Consider the following 17,251-nt stretch of genomic DNA (forward strand, 5'->3'; position numbering starts at 1 on the left):
GATGTGGACTCGAGTCATGTGACTTGGACTCGAGTCAGACTCGAGTCATGAATTTGATGACTTGCGACTCGACTTGGACTTGCATAACAATGACTTTGTCCCACCTATGGTAGAAAGTTTCATTCCAGGTGAAGTATGTATTGGTTAAGCAGTGTCTCACCAGGGGGGGTACCCCAGCATTCAGTCCTTGATGAACCAAGTCTTCAATGATTGCGATGGTGTCAGGTACAGGAACCTTGGTGAATAAGGAAACCACATCAAAACTGACAAGCAGGTCGTCTGGGGACAGGGCAATCCCCTTGATTGTCGATACCAGGTCAGTAGAGTTTAGTACCGCAGAGGTGGTTTTTCCAGTGAAAGGCCGTAGGATTTCAGACAAAAAACGAGCCAATTTATAGGTGGGGGAGTTGATAGTAGAGACAATGGGACGAAGAGGTGTATCTTCTTTATGTATCTTTGGCAAGCCGTATAATCTTGGTGGCCTGGCTGCAGAAGGTTTCAACGAGAACTGTTTGGTCTGATCAAATAATGCGGTTGAATCAGAAATGATTTTGTTGGTTTTAGTGACGAGGCTGTTGGTGGGGTCTCTTTTTATTTTTGTATAGCTGCCATCGTTGAGTAGTTCTTGAATTTTGTTGTTGTATTCTATTTTGTCCATGATGACAGTGGCATTGCCTTTGTCGGCTGGGAGGATGACAATGTCATCCCTCTTTTTTAATTGAGCTAATTCAAAACGCTCATCTTTGCTGATGTTGCTAGCTGGCATCTTAGCGTTTTTGAGGGTTGCAGAGATTTCGGATCTTGCTACGTCTGCAGCGATGTGACTCAGGCCCTTGAGAGCTACATCTACTCGAGCAATTATATCATTAACTGGTATGTGTTTAGGTGTGACTGCAAAGTTTAGTCCTTTAGCTAAAACGAATTTCAGACCTTCAGAAATAGAACTGTTACTGCGATTAATTACGACTTTGTTAACATCTAGCTTTTCAAAGTGTGGGTCCGGTTTCTTGTTTGAGAGGCGGTTGAATTTGGAAAGCAAGTTGTCCTTACATTTAGTCGACATAGCGGCAGCTGAAGAGGCAGTCATTTTTTCCACGTGTTCCCAATCCGATGTGGACATTGTTGCACTCAAAGATAAGTGTGATTTGTAGAGTGTCTTGTCTAACTGATCTAGTTCGGTGCGCATAAGTCTGATTTTCTCTGAGATAAGAACTAAGCTAGTTCTAGACAGAATTCGTTTCGCATTAGAAGAAGTTACAGCAGCAGATGTTAGTGTAAATGCGTTTGGTATTACCTTAGAGTCGCGGCATCTCTTCAGAAAGGTGAGAGACTCGATTAGCTGAGCCTTCTTTTCACGGAGCTTGTTGAAGGATCTCAAAGTTATGTGGAAACCCTCCCCGTAGAGGCGGTTAAATTTCGATTTAAAGCTTTCGTGACTGCAGCGATTCATCTTCTTGGTTCTTTCGATAAAGTCACGTAGAAGGGAAGTAATAAAATAATAAAAATAAAACATAATAAAATAAAATAATTCTCACGACGTTTCGGCTACAACGCAAGCAGCCGTCTTCAGGTGAAGAGATCAGTTCAACAAGACACTCTACAAATCACACTTATCTTTGAGTGCAACAATGTCCACATCGGATTGGGAACATGTAGAAAAAATGACTGCCTCTTCAGCTGCCGCTATGTCGACTAAATGTAAGGACAACTTGCTTTCCAAATTCAACCGCCTCTCAAACAAGAAACCGGACCCACACTTTGAAAAGCTAGATGTTAACAAAGTCGTAATTAATCGCAGTAACAGTTCTATTTCTGAAGGTCTGAAATTCGTTTTAGCTAAAGGACTAAACTTTGCAGTCACACCTAAACACATACCAGTTAATGATATAATTGCTCGAGTAGATGTAGCTCTCAAGGGCCTGAGTCACATCGCTGCAGACGTAGCAAGATCCGAAATCTCTGCAACCCTCAAAAACGCTAAGATGCCAGCTAGCAACATCAGCAAAGATGAGCGTTTTGAATTAGCTCAATTAAAAAAGAGGGATGACATTGTCATCCTCCCAGCCGACAAAGGCAATGCCACTGTCATCATGGACAAAATAGAATACAACAACAAAATTCAAGAACTACTCAACGATGGCAGCTATACAAAAATAAAAAGAGACCCCACCAACAGCCTCGTCACTAAAACCAACAAAATCATTTCTGATTCAACCGCATTATTTGATCAGACCAAACAGTTCTCGTTGAAACCTTCTGCAGCCAGGCCACCAAGATTATACGGCTTGCCAAAGATACATAAAGAAGATACACCTCTTCGTCCCATTGTCTCTACTATCAACTCCCCCACCTATAAATTGGCTCGTTTTTTGTCTGAAATCCTACGGCCTTTCACTGGAAAAACCACCTCTGCGGTACTAAACTCTACTGACCTGGTATCGACAATCAAGGGGATTGCCCTGTCCCCAGACGACCTGCTTGTCAGTTTTGATGTGGTTTCCTTATTCACCAAGGTTCCTGTACCTGACACCATCGCAATCATTGAAGACTTGGTTCATCAAGGACTGAATGCTGGGGTACCCCCCCTGGTGAGACACTGCTTAACCAATACATACTTCACCTGGAATGAAACTTTCTACAAGCAAATTGAGGGCACCCCAATGGGCTCCCCCCTATCTCCGGTTGTAGCCAACATCTTCATGGAGAAATTTGAGACGGACGCCATCCAGACTGCCACTCTACGCCCGACCTTTTGGAAGAGGTACGTAGACGACACTTTTGTCATCTGGCCACATGGCCGGCCTGCTCTAGACCAATTTCTCGACCACATCAATTCCATACACCCAGCCATCAGATTCACCATGGAAGTCGAAAAAGATGGCAAGCTACCCTTTTTGGATGTCCTGATCAAAAGGAGACCTGATGGTTCAATGAGCCACTCTGTCTACAGGAAAGCCACCCATACGGATGCTTACCTAAAACCGGATTCCCACCACCATCCATCCCAGAAGAATTCCCTCATCAAGACTCGATATCATAGAGCCCAATGCATCTCCGACCATGAACACATTTCCAGTGAACTCAAACACGTACGCCAAGCTCTTAAGGCTAATGGTTACTCCGACTACACAATCCGCAAAGCCATCACTCCAACCATCAAGAAGGATCCTGTTGAGGAGCCTTTCAAGAACATCACCTTACCCTACATTGCTGGGGTCACAAAAAAGATCTCCAAAATCCTGATTAAACACAAGATCCAGGTCCGATTCAACACAGTACATAAAATCCGTGATCTGGTACCGTCTGTAAAAGATGTGGTTCCAGACATACAGTACCCTGGCGTCTACAAACTAAGTTGCCTCTCTGGTAGCAGTTACATTGGGGAAACCAAACGACATGTCTCGGACCGCATCCGTGAACATAAAGCTGACCTGAAACACGGTAGGACAAACACCTCAGCCGTGGCAGATCACTGTTACAACTCAGTGGGCTCACATGACATTGACTTCTCCAAGACAGAGGTTCTCTGCAAGCCATCTGGCTATCATGAGAGATTCGTTCATGAGGCGATCCACATATACAAACACAGAGACAATTTTAACCGAGAAGATGGATTCTGGCTTAGCAATCATTGGAAGGACGTAATAAACCATTTCGATACACATTAGGGTGGGTAGAATAATACATAGTGTTATATTAAAATGTATAAGGTATAGGGTGGTTTATAGCAATACAGTATATAATTTCATGTTGGGTTTATCTATGGCAGTATATAGTACGGTATATGCTCGTGTGATGTAAGAGAATAAAGTTTAGATGGAAGCATATTATATAATTTTTACGACGTAGAATTGTAATGTATTACTTGCTGCTAGTAACTCAGCTTATTGTAGAGTATAGTAAGTATACTGATGGTGCTATGCAGTTTATACTTTAGTTTTTTATGTAGTTTATACTTTAGTTTTCTACGTGGTTGTTTAGTAACTGCAGCTACATATCATTAACATTCCTTTCTTTTGTTAATGCTACTCCCTGCACCCCCCCTTGGTGCTGCTGATCCTGCATAATGCATGGGCATAATATGACTTTGAAACCCCCCCGCCCACCTCCTACGCATTTCCCATGAATATGCACATTCTTTCTGTTAAGGCGCTCTTCCACCTCCAACCCAGCTTATATATAAGCTCCTAGCTTGGTAGTGTCTCATTCTTCACCTGAAGACGGCTGCTTGCGTTGTAGCCGTCGTGAGAATTATTTTATTTTATTATGTTTTATTTTGTTTTATCTCGAGAAACGGTGCCTTAACGCGGCGAGAGAGTTTGTGTACGTCTGAGAAGCTGATCGCTATACCGTCGAGAGCCTAGTGCTCTCAGAAGGGTCACCCAAGGCGGGAAGACTTCAGTGGAGACGTCAGACAAAACCCGTTTCGAAAGGTCCCCACATGACCTTTTCAAATAAATGGTGATCCAAGAAAGCAACGGGAAACTACTTGGATTATTGCTCCCTTGAAAACTTCAATGATGACAAGCAAAATCAACAAAGGCCCTGAGTATCGGCGTCCTTTAAATGGGACAGGGGTGCTAAGAATCTCCGAGCTTGTGTCAAAGAACCCTTTCAAAGTAGCAACTTGGAACGTTAGAAGTTTACTTTAAGCAGGAAAACTAGCCAATGTCATACAAGAAATGGATCGACTTAAAATCAACATAATCGGTCTAAGCGAAACTAAATGGCCTGGAACAAAAAAGTTTATATCGAGCGAACACCACATCTTCTGCTCCGGAGGAGAAAAAAACACCAAACAAACATACGGTGTCGCCTTTATAGTACACAAGAAATTAGCGAATAAAGTCAACAACTTTACCCCAGTATCAGAACGAATAGCACTACTACAATTAGCAGGCAACAAAGTCAACGTGAACATTCTACAGGTTTATGCTCCAACAGCAGATAAACAAGATCATGAAATCGAATCGTTCTATGAGCAACTAACCAACACGCTGAAGCCGCTGAAGAAGCAAGACATCACTATAATCCTCGGCGATTTCAATGCCAAGGTTGGCCACGGTCGAATGCAGAACATTGTCGGAGAACACGGACTAGGAACAAGGAATGAACGAGGCGACAGACTGGTTCAATTCTGCCAAGAAGAACGTTTCAGTATTGCTAACACGTGGTTCCAATTACCACCTCGACGACTGTACACGTGGACCTCGCCGCAAGACTCCGACAACAACATCGTCAGGAACCAAATCGATTATATCCTAATTAACATCAGGTTTAAGTCCAGTCTGATTACAGCAAAAACCTACCCTGGAGCCGATATATCGTCAGATCATAACCCAGTAACAGCTACAATAAGACTCAAATTGCGATCAATACAATGTACAAAGACGAGACGAGCAGACCTGGAGAAACTGAAGAACAGCGCCGATAAAAGACAAATACAGCAACATCTCAACGATAGCATCCGCTCAATAACAACAGAAACAGCAGATGTTCAGGAGTACTGGCGCTCGTTCAAACAATGCATCACAGAAACAACAGAAGTCATGCTGGGACATCAGCCACCGAAAAAGAAACAACGATGGATGACACATTGTATTCTCGATCTAATGAGCCAACGAAGAATGTACAAAAACAACAACTTGGAGAAGTACAAACAAATGCAACAGAAGATCAGAGAAGCAATCCGACAGGCAAAAGAAAAGTGGATGGAAGAACAATGCGCCGAGATTGAAGAACTAATTAAAAAACATGACAATTTTACTCTGCACAAGAAGCTCAAAGAAGCTGGTAACATCTACAGACCAGCCCCAACAGCTACCTTGTATGCGGACAACAACCAACCAATCCTAAATAAACAAGAAAAAATGGACACCTGGGCAAACTATATACACAAGCTCTATGGCGCCATGAGAACACCTGCAGAAAAAGACCAACAGATGTCGAAAGACGCTCTACACATTTTAACATCAGAAGTAGAACATGCAATCAAAACAGCTAATTCAGGCAAAGCGTGCGGGCCCGACACAATCCATGTAGAATTGCTCAAACTATTAGACAGTAACAACATACGACAACTGACTAATTGGTACAATCAAATATACAATGGCAATAAAATTCCATCCGACTGGCTACAATCCATCTTTGTGGCAATACCAAAGAAAGCAACAAGCCGGAAATGCGAGGACTACAGACTGATAAGCTTGATGAGCCACGTGCTGAAACTCTTCCTGAAGGTGATCCAACAGCGCATACGCTCCACATGCGAAAATGCATTGAAGAACACACAGTTTGGCTTCTGCAAAGGACTAGGCACAAGAGAAGCAATCTTCTGTCTACAGATACTACTACAGCGATGCTACGAACATCAGAAAGAAGTGTACATCTGCTTCATAGATTACGAGAAAGCCTTTGACTCAGTCGACCACGACCGACTAGCAGCTCTATTAAAACAACTGGGACTAGATAAAAACGACATCAACTTCATCATTGCTCTTTATTGGAAGCAAACAGCCCAACTCCGATATGACAACGAATTGACAGACCCAACACCAATACAAAAAGGTGTACGACAAGGCTGCCCACTTTCACCCAGTCTTTTCAACATCTACTCGGAGCAGATTTTTGATCGAACACTAGCAGATAAAAACATTGGTATTAAAGTCAATGGACAATACATCAACAACATCAGGTATGCCGACGACACTGCACTGCTGGCCGATTCGGAACAAGACCTACAACAAATCTTGGACGAGGTTGCCACAGAGAGTCAAATATGGGGCTTACGAATTAATAAAAAGAAAACAAAGGTTATGAAGGTCAGCCGAACTACAAGCGAAATAACAATCAAGCTTGGCAGCGAAAAATTGGAACAAGTACACCGATTTAAATACCTTGGTGTAATCATTGACGATCAGTTGAACCATGAAGTCGAAATCAAGAGCAGAATTGAACAAGCAAGGCAAGCATTTATTAAATGGAAAACACTCCTTGCAGACCGCAACTTGAGTACATCACTGAAACTGCGCACACTGAAATGCTACATCTGGTCAATTTTGCTGTACGGAGTTGAGACGTGGACACTGACAATAACAGCAACAAAAAGGCTCGAAGCTTTCGAGATGTGGCTGTATCGAAGAATGCTGAAAATCCCATGGACAGCCAAAACCACCAATACACAAGTTCTGCAAGATATGGGCACTGACAGGCAACTGCTGAAGACCGTCATTAGCAGGAAGTGTTACTACCTAGGCCACATTGCCCGAAACGACCACAAATACCAGCTATTAAAGCTAATCCTGGAAGGAAAAATCGAAGGGAAAAAACGACCAGGACGGCCAAAAACGACATGGCTCAGTAACATCAAAACATGGCTACAATCAACAACAGCAGCACAAACTCTACACGCCGTGCTAGACCGGGACCAATATCATCGTGAAGTCGCACACGCCGTTAGGCAGCACTAAAGAAGAAGAAGATGTTTTATTTTTATTATTTTATTACTTCCCTTCTACGTGACTTTACCGAAAGAACCAAGAAGAAGCACCAGGTACGTTACAAACACGCCGGCCGGATTGCCACACTCTGCGTCTCGTTACGCAACAGCTCCCCGCATGTTTCAAGACCAAGCCCCATAGCCCGGCCCTTACCTGGTTCGGAGCAGGTCAGGTTGGCGTTCTCGCACGTGCTGTAAGGAAACAGAACAAGCACGGGGCCCGTCACTCAGTGGTGCGTCCTTTTGGTCCGTCCATAAATGACGTCACGCGATTTTGGACGATTTTTGACCCCCCCCCCTCCCCCCCCGTTCGTCACACGGCGTCACAAAAAGTCAGACCCCCCCCCTCAAATATGACGTCACAAAGCTCTGCCCCCCCCCCCCCCCCCAAAATATAAAAAATGCTTCAAATCGCTTTAAACTATTGTCATTGTAGTGCGTATTTAATGTGGCGCTGCACTCTGATGATGTAGGAGAAAACATCTATTACAAAGTTTGTTTGCATAGACCACAATACCTGCAGCCATAATGCAAACAAAAAACATAACTCTGATAATATATGCACAACATATCAGAGTTATGTTTTTTGTTTGCATTACGACTGCAGGTATTGTGGTCTATGCAAACATGACTCCTCGTAAAAAAGGTGTCAGTTTTGTTGCCAGATAGAAGGATAAAAAAAACAATTATCATATTTTTTTTACTGCCAAATGAGGTTCCAATGACACAATTATATTTAAGCGATCTAATCCAAACCCCCCCACCTCCCCCCCTTACTGTTAAATAAAATGGAGGCTCTAGAATTGGTGTTGTCACAACTTCTCCTGCGCGTTGACGATGACGGCCTTGGTAAACTCACCAGATTTGGCAGGTCTCCGACAGAGTGATCTCTCCGCCGGCTGGAATCTCTTGGTCTCCGAAGAAGCAGCTGCATTCCTCTTTGCGCACACAGCGCATCGTGTTCTCATCCAGGTACGGTGACTCGGACGGGCAGTGCGGGAAGCATCCTGTGTTAAAACACAGATATCGTGAGTGCATCCTGTGTTAAAACACAGATATCGTGAGCGCATCCTGTGTTAAAACACAGATATCGTGAGTGCATCCTGTGTTAAAACACAGATATCGTGAGCGCATCCTGTGTTAAAACACAGATATCGTGAGCGCATCCTGTGTTAAAACACAGATATCGTGAGTGCATCCTGTGTTAAAACACAGATATCGTGAGCGCATCCTGTGTTAAAACACAGATATCGTGAGTGCATCCTGTGTTAAAACACAGATATCGTGAGCGCATCCTGTGTTAAAACACAGATATCGTGAGTGCATCCTGTGTTAAAACACAGATATCGTGAGCGCATCCTGTGTTAAAACACAGATATCGTGAGACGTGATGCATCATCGGCCTGGTGTCTGATGGTGTCCTCACGCTGTTGATGGCTACACCAGTCTCCCCTGAGGAAGAATATCAAGGCGAGAAAAGAAGGTGCGATTCTGCCGTGCGGGCCTAGTGAGGGCCTAGCGACGCACCTTCCATGGCGGGCAGGGGAATGGCGCCGGCCTGCGCCCGCTCCTTGCAGGTGAGCGGCAGGTTCCCGCATGGGCTGTAGTGCCACGTGCAGTCGCCTTCGTCCTGATCAAAGAAGTCGCAGAACACCGCTGCAACGGGAAGAGCGCACGGGAGGGAAGTACCGCACGTTGGATCTGCCTCCAGTGCACAAAAGTCGGACCGATTGGACATAGAAGCTGGCCTGAAGATGAAAAAAACACTAAAAACACTAAAACCCCCCAAAAAACTAAAAAAACCTAAAAAGCAGTAAAAACCGAAAAAAACTAAAAACACTAAAAACCTAAAAAACCAAAACACAAAAAAACTGAAGAAATACCCAACAACACTAAAAACTGAAATTTTACCCAAAAACCACTAAAACCCCCAAAAAACCCCAAAAAAACGCTAAAGACACTAAAAATCGAAAAAACACTAAAAACTGAAAAAATACCCCGAAACCAAAAAAATGAAAAAATTACACCAAAACCACTAAAACCCGATCAAATACCCAAAAGACACCAAAAACCGAAATAAAACCCATAAAGCACTAAAAAAAGAAAAAACCCCAAAAAACCCCAAAAACCGAAAAAAAAACCAAAAAGCTAAAAACCGATGATGTGGGCAGTGATGGGGAAGAAACCGGCAACTATTTGGACGGGCATATGTAGAATGGGCAACAACAGGAACATTGCGAGTGGTGCTGTGGTTCGGAAAAATGGATGGTACCTTGAAGAGAGAAAGACTTTTAACAGAGAATGGATTGAGGACATCGACGTACGAGATCGGTGCCAGGAAGATGTGGCCACTACTTGAGCCATATTGGCACAAGACGGAGAATAGAAACACATGGCGAAGTGTGCAGTGGACACCAATGGGCCCACGGCTCACGACGACGATGATGATGATGTGCTGAGTAGCTGCGAGCGACTTGCTCCGAGGAAAGTTTGCTCAACGATCGAAACTTCACGTGACTCCACAAGCAAGGCACTCAACGAGTCAAAGCTTCACCATTGGAACCTCATTTGCCAGTAAAAAATATGATAATTGTGTCTTTTACCCTTCTATCTGGCAACAAAACTGACGCCTTTTTTTACGAGGAGTCATGGTTGCATAGACCACAATACCTGCAGCCATAATGCAAACAAAAAACATAACTCTGATAATGATATGCACTGTCCTTGAAGTTGATTGGTCCACACCCGAGACAGCTTTCCTTAGAGCCTAGTCTCACATGGGTTGGACCAGATGACGCCAAATGGCGCAGGTATTGTGGTACGCGTGCGTATGGTCGCACACGTGGACACAATCCACTCCTGCGCTGCTGCTCTAGAGTTGAGGTGGGTGGGCAGGGTGCACATCTGGATCGCAAGGTCAGCAGGTTGACCATTAAATCACGGTAACTTCCCCAGTAACTTTCGATTTAAAACTTTCGTGACTGCAGGGATTCATCTTCTTGGTTCTTTCGGTGAAGTCGTCACGTAGAATGGAAATAATAAAATAATAAAAATAAAACATCATAAAATACAATTCTCACGACGTTTCGGCCAAAACGCAAGCAGCCGTCCTCAGGTGAAGAACAGGTCTGTTCTTCACCTGAGGACGGCTGCTTGCGTTGTGGCCGAAACGTCGTGAGAATTATTTTATAATGTTTGATTTTTATTATTTTATTATTTCCCTTCTACGTGATGACTTTACCGAAAGAACCACAAGAAAATGATTCCCCAGTAACGTCGGTGCCAAGAGCCGTCAGCACCGCCCGGCGGTCCACTCACGGCAGCGGTCGGGCGTCCTCCACTTGACGCAGATGCCGGCCTCGTTGCAGGCCTGGGCGTAGGACGCCACCGCGGTGCAGAAGCACTCGCAGTCGCCGCCCGAGTCGCACGCGCACGAGTCGCGCACGCACGCCTCGAAGAAGGGGGCACGGTCCACCTGTTAGAGAAGGGGTCAGGGTGAGAGGTAGATACGAGGTCATTGTTAGAGATGGGGTGAGGGTTAGAGACTGGGTGAGGGTTAGAGACAGGGTGAGGGTTAGAGGCTGGGTGAGGGTTAGAGGCTGGGTGAGGGTGAGAGGCTGGGTGAGGGTTAGAGACTGGGTGAGGGTTAGAAGCTGGGTGAGGGTTAGAGACTGGGTGAAGGTTAGAGGCTGGGTGAGGGATAGAGACGGGGTAAGGGTTAGAGGCTGGGTGAGGGATAGAGGCTGGGTGAGGGTTAGAGACTGGGTGAGGGTTAGAGGCTGGGTGAGGGTTAGAGACTGGGTGAAGGATAGAGGCTGGGTGAGGGTTAGAGACTTGGTGAGAGTTAGAGACTGGGTGAGGGTTAGAGACGGGGTAAGGGTTAGAGGCTGGGTGAGGGATAGAGGCTGGGTGAGGGTTAGAGACTGGGTGAGGGTTAGAAGCTGGGTGAGGGTTAGAGACTGGGTGAAGGTTAGAGGCTGGGTGAGGGATAGAGACGGGGTAAGGTTTAGAGGCTGGGTGAGGGATAGAGACTGGGTGAGGGTTAGAGGCTGGGTGAGGGTTAGAGACTGGGTGAGGGTTAGAGACTGGGTGAAGGTTAGAGGCTGGGTGAGGGTTAGAGACTGGGTGAGGGTTAGAGGCTGGGTGAGGGTTAGAGACTGGGTGAAGGATAGAGGCTGGGTGAGGGTTAGAGACTTGGTGAGGGTTAGAAGCTGGGTGAGGGTTAGAGACTGGGTGAAGGATAGAGGCTGGGTGAGGGTTAGAGACTGGGTGAAGGATAGAGGCTGGGTGAGGGTTAGAGACTGGGTGAGGGTTAGAAGCTGGGTGAGGGTTAGAGACTGGGTGAGGGTTAGAGACGGGGTAAGGGTTAGAGGCTGGGTGAGGGATAGAGGCTAGGTGAGGGTTAGAGACTGGGTGAGGGTTAGAGGCTGGGTGAGGGTTAGAGGCTGGGTGAGGGTTAGAGACTGGGTGAGGGTTAGAGGCTGGGTGAGGGATAGAGGCTGGGTGAGGGTTAGAGGCTGGGTGAGGGTTAGAGGCTGGGTGAGGGTTAGAGGCTGGGTGAGGGTTAGAGGCTGGGTGAGGGATAGAGGCTGGGTGAGGGTTAGAGGCTGGGTGAGGGATAGAGGCTGGGTGAGGGTTAGAGACTGGGTGAGGGTTAGAGACTGGGTGAGGGTTAGAGGCTGGGTGAGGGATAGAGGCTGGGTGAGGGTTAGAGGCTGGGTGAGGGTTAGAGGCTGGGTGAGGGTTAGAGTCTGGGTGAGGGATAGAGGCTGGGTGAGGGATAGAGGCTGGGTGAGGGTTAGAGACTGGGTGAGGGTTAGAGGCTGGGTGAGGGTTAGAGGCTGGGTGAGGGTTAGAGGCTGGGTGAGGGTGAGAGGCTGGGTGAGGGTTAGAGACTGGGTGAGGGTTAGAGACTGGGTGAGGGTTAGAGGCTGGGTGAGGGATAGAGGCTGGGTGAGGGTTAGAGGCTGGGTGAGGGTTAGAGACTGGGTGAGGGTTAGAGGCTGGGTGAGGGATAGAGGCTGGGTGAGGGTTAGAGGCTGGGTGAGGGATAGAGGCTGGGTGAGGGTTAGAGACTGGGTGAGGGTTAGAGACTGGGTGAGGGTTAGAGGCTGGGTGAGGGATAGAGGCTGGGTGAGGGTTAGAGGCTGGGTGAGGGTTAGAGGCTGGGTGAGGGTTAGAGTCTGGGTGAGGGATAGAGGCTGGGTGAGGGATAGAGGCTGGGTGAGGGTTAGAGACTGGGTGAGGGTTAGAGGCTGGGTGAGGGTTAGAGGCTGGGTGAGGGTTAGAGGCTGGGTGAGGGTGAGAGGCTGGGTGAGGGTTAGAGACTGGGTGAGGGTTAGAGACTGGGTGAGGGTTAGAGGCTGGGTGAGGGATAGAGGCTGGGTGAGGGTTAGAGGCTGGGTGAGGGTTAGAGACTGGGTGAGGGTTAGAGGCTGGGTGAGGGATAGAGGCTGGGTGAGGGATAGAGGCTGGGTGAGGGTTAGAGACTGGGTGAGGGTTAGAGGCTGGGTGAGGGTTAGAGGCTGGGTGAGGGTTAGAGGCTGGGTGAGGGTTAGAGGCTGGGTGAGGGTGAGAGGCTGAGTGAGGGTTAGAGACTGGGTGAGGGTTAGAGACTGGGTGAGGGTTAGAGGCTGGGTGAGGGATAGAGGCTGGGTGAGGGTTAGAGGCTGGGTGAGGGTTAGAGACTGGGTGAGGGTTAGAGACTGGGTGAGGGTTAGAGGCTGGGTGAGGGATAGAGGCTGGGTGAGGGTTAGAGACTGGGTGAGGGTTAGAGGCTGGGTGAGGGTTAGAGACTGGGTGAGGGTTAGAGACTGGGTGAGGGATAGAGGCTGGGTGAGGGTTAGAGACTGGGTGAGGGTTAGAGGCTGGGTGAGGGTTAGAGACTGGGTGAGGGATAGAGGCTGGGTGAGGGATAGAGGCTGGGTGAGGGTTAGAGACTGGGTGAGGGTTAGAGGCTGGGTGAGGGTTAGAGGCTGGGTGAGGGTTAGAGGCTGGGTGAGGGTGAGAGGCTGGGTGAGGGTTAGAGACTGGGTGAGGGTTAGAGGCTGGGTGAGGGTTAGAGGCTGGGTGAGGGATAGAGGCTGGGTGAGGGTTAGAGACTGGGTGAGGGTTAGAGACTGGGTGAGGGTTAGAGGCTGGGTGAGGGATAGAGGCTGGGTGAGGGTTAGAGACTGGGTGAGGGTTAGAGGCTGGGTGAGGGATAGAGGCTGGGTGAGGGTTAGAGGCTGGGTGAGGGTTAGAGACTGGGTGAGGGTTAGAGACTGGGTGAGGGTTAGAGGCTGGGTGAGGGATAGAGGCTGGGTGAGGGTTAGAGGCTGGGTGAGGGTTAGAGGCTGGGTGAGGGTTAGAGGCTGGGTGAGGGTTAGAGGCTGGGTGAGGGATAGAGGCTGGGTGAAGGTTAGAGGCTGGGTGAGGGTTAGAGGCTGGGTGAGGGATAGAGGCTGGGTGAAGGTTAGAGGCTGGGTGAGGGTTAGAGGCTGGGTGAGGGATAGAGGCTGGGTGAAGGTTAGAGGCTGGGTGAGGGATAGAGGCTGGGTGAGGAGCACATGAGTCACACACACACACAGACACACACACAGACACACACACACACAGACACACACACACAGACACACACACACACACAGACACACACACACACAGACACACAACAACAACAACAACCGCCATTCGCCACTAAGTGGCGGTGACGTCACCACGACGCTTGTGCCAGGCCATGTGCACCCTGAGGCCACGTGAAGTGTCGAACGCCCGCTGGCAGGAGGTCACGGGGCAGACCCAGGTGCCACGGGTCGACTGACCGAGATGACCGAGATGACTGGCTGATCCACCACCTGTGCCCCCTACTGTGCCAACTTGCTGTGCTTTAGCCACCCGGCGCTCCGCTCGTTGTTGTGAGCGTCGCTCCTCCGCCCTCCGTTGTTGTTGGAGGGCGACTGCCTCCAACTGCCCAGTAGCGTCCTTCACGAGCCTCCTCCACTGAGGCCGATCTTGACACCGCTGGTACCAGTCATCGGCAAGTCCACTCAGCTCCACGTCCTCCTGTACCACATCACTCCATCTCTTCTCTAGCCCGTGCCGCGCCCGTTTAGCCCCCTCGATCCGGCCAAACAAAAGCTGTTTAGGCATGCGGTGGCTGGGCATGCGGGCTACATGACCCAGCCAACGCAGCCTTGCCTGCCGGAGGAGCTCACTGATGGGACTTTGCCCAGATCTTTCAAGGACTTGTGAGCTCCTCACACAATCCAGCCTGGTTAAACCCAGGATGGATCGTAGGCAGGCCAGCCTAAATGTTTCCAACCGGCGAAGATGCTCCACTAGGGGGGTCCACGTTTCGCAAGCGTAGAGAAGGGAGGGAATGACCGTGGCCGAGAAGACCTGAAGCTTCGTGCGGAGCGACAGACCAGGTAGCTTCCACACAGCGTTACGCAACCGATGAAAAGATATTGCCGCTCGACTGATTCGGAGTGAGACCTCTGCTGATAAACTGGAGCCGGTCATAAGCACACTGCCCAGGTATGGGAAACTCTCCACTCTCTCCACAACTGCCCCATCACCGATTGGGAGTTGTGGGGGTGGAGTGCCCGATGGTACAAAATACCCAGGCAGGTGCTTAGTTTTGGTGGGGCTGATGGTAAGGCCCCACCTCTTGGTGGCACACTCCAGTCTCAGCAGCAGCGTCTCCAACTCCTCTTCTGAATGAGCAGCTATTACCAAATCATCGGCATACATAACGTGGTTGACCAATAGGGAGCCATCCCTTGATCGCACCCGGGCGTCGATCAGCCTCCCATTATATCTGTACCAAATGGTAATTCCCCCGGTACAGCTTTTGAAGGCTTCACGAACTACGCAGTCGAAATAGATGTTAAATAATGTGGGAGCCAGAGGACATCCCTGTCGCACCCCAAGGTGTACAGGGAAAGGCTCCGACTCCCGGCCACGTAGTTTTACCCGGGCCCGCTCACCATCATGAAGGTCCTTAATGATCGTGAGCAGAGGGTCAGGGACTCCGAAAGCACGAAGAACAACCCAGAGCCCAGTCCTACTGATGGTATCATAGGCCTTGACCAGGTCAATAAAGCAGAGATGTAGGTATTTTTGGAATTCCCTACACCTCTGCTGTAGCAGACGGACAGAAAATATGGCATCTGTGCAGGACCGCCCTTTCCTGAAACCACATTGGGGCTCCGCAAGCCTCTCCTCAGCGTGCCTAGCAAGGCGATGTTGAATAATCCTTGCCAGGACCTTACCCGGCACACTGAGGAGTGAGATGCCCCTGTAGTTGTTACAGTCTGTGCGGTCCCCCTTCTTAAAGAGGGGGACCACCAGGGCATCCTTCCAGTCCTGCGGAACCCGTCCAGTGGTCCAGACTGTTGTTATGATGTCATATAGGGCAGTCTGTGCACAAACGCCACCCTCCCTCAGCATTTCGCCTGGGAGATCATCTCTGCCCGGTGCCTTCCCTGGTCTCAGACTCCGGATCGCCCTCAGTACTTCCTCAACAGCCGGTACCTCAGCCAGCCACTCACAGGGGGTGACCTCTTCCAATATTTGAGGCACCGCAGCCTCAGCAGGGTTATCCCCACTTTGTGCCATGATGTTTTCCTGGCTGAGAGATTTTCCCTCCCCCAGGACTTCACAGAAATGCTCAGCAAATCTGCAAACCTGTTCCTGGGGGTCGGAGATTGGATCACCGTTTTTTCCTCTAATGATGGTAATAGGTGTGGCGCTGCAGGTTACTTTTTTGATGGACACACACACACAGACACACACACACAGACACACACAGACACACACACACAGACACACACACACACGCCTCGAAGAACGGAGCGCGCTCCACCTGTTGGGGGATTGAGCGAGAGGAGGCGACATATCAGGGAGCACGCAAATGAGGGGGCTGGTGAAGACGACGCGCTACGCGCTCAACAAGAGTTCGACTGCGGGAGCAGCAGGTGGCCCGCGCGTCGCGTACGTGGCTGTGGCAGTCTTGGAAGATGTCGCTCTGCAGGATGTTGCACTTGCGCTGCGCCCAGGCGAGGCGGTAGTGGTTGCTGGCGCATGGCTGAGCGTCGTCCGTCACGGCGCTGCACGACTCCTTGCTCTTCCAGCTGTTGCCGAAGGCGATGGCGCTCGCCACGGAGGAGCCGCCGCGCGTCGTGAAGTCGTCACGGACGTCACCGTTGAAGTTGCCGCACAGGCCGCACACTTTGCCCTGCGGAGCGTTGCGCAACCACGCAGAGGCGGAACCATCGTCAGTGCACCGCATGCCTCACCTCGGGGTGCCCAGCGTGGCTATGAGATGTTAACTGCTGGATCTCCGCTCTGTTTCAAAGAATTACCTGCTGGATCTCCGCTCTGTTTCAAAGAACAAATGTGACCTAAGGTCTTTTCTCATTTACCAGCTTCACATTCCCTATTGCCCCCAGGGTCTGGAATGCTATTGCCAATAAACTGCAACTTGAATCACTACCTATGAGATCTTTACTCAAAACTGCTCAAAACTGCTCTGCGTTATGGCCGAAACGTCGTGAGAATTGTATTTTATTATGTTTTATTTTTATTATTTTATTATTTCCCTTCTACGTGACTTTCATGAAAGAACCAAGAAGATCAACGTGACTTTACCGAAAATTAAGTTTCGTTTAATGGCATCGTCCTCATCAGCATCACGGAGACGACATATACCGTCGACCCCATTTATGTTTGCAGTTTCATCGGTAAGGCAACTGTCGCTTAGCAAAAGCC

The 17,251-nt window shown here is 48.8% G+C and overlaps 1 protein-coding gene across 1 annotated transcript in view; it reads right to left on the reverse strand.

Moving 5' to 3' along the window:
• LOC144739727 (mucin-2-like) overlaps nucleotides 1-17,251 on the reverse strand; it is a 55,107-nt gene that overhangs the window by 4,804 nt on the left and 33,052 nt on the right. Inside the window, exons 19-23 of the mRNA XM_078622646.1 lie at nucleotides 16,479-16,718; nucleotides 10,817-10,973; nucleotides 9,026-9,154; nucleotides 8,358-8,505; nucleotides 7,653-7,690 (exon numbers count right to left, since the gene is read on the reverse strand). Coding sequence (XP_078478772.1) covers nucleotides 7,653-7,690; nucleotides 8,358-8,505; nucleotides 9,026-9,154; nucleotides 10,817-10,973; nucleotides 16,479-16,718 — 712 coding nt within the window. The remainder of the gene's footprint in view (nucleotides 1-7,652; nucleotides 7,691-8,357; nucleotides 8,506-9,025; nucleotides 9,155-10,816; nucleotides 10,974-16,478; nucleotides 16,719-17,251) is intronic.

The sequence above is a fragment of the Lampetra planeri genome, unplaced genomic scaffold (assembly GCF_965212315.1).
Source record: "Lampetra planeri unplaced genomic scaffold, kcLamPlan1.2.h2 scaffold_168, whole genome shotgun sequence".
Classification (NCBI taxonomy): domain Eukaryota; kingdom Metazoa; phylum Chordata; class Hyperoartia; order Petromyzontiformes; family Petromyzontidae; genus Lampetra; species Lampetra planeri.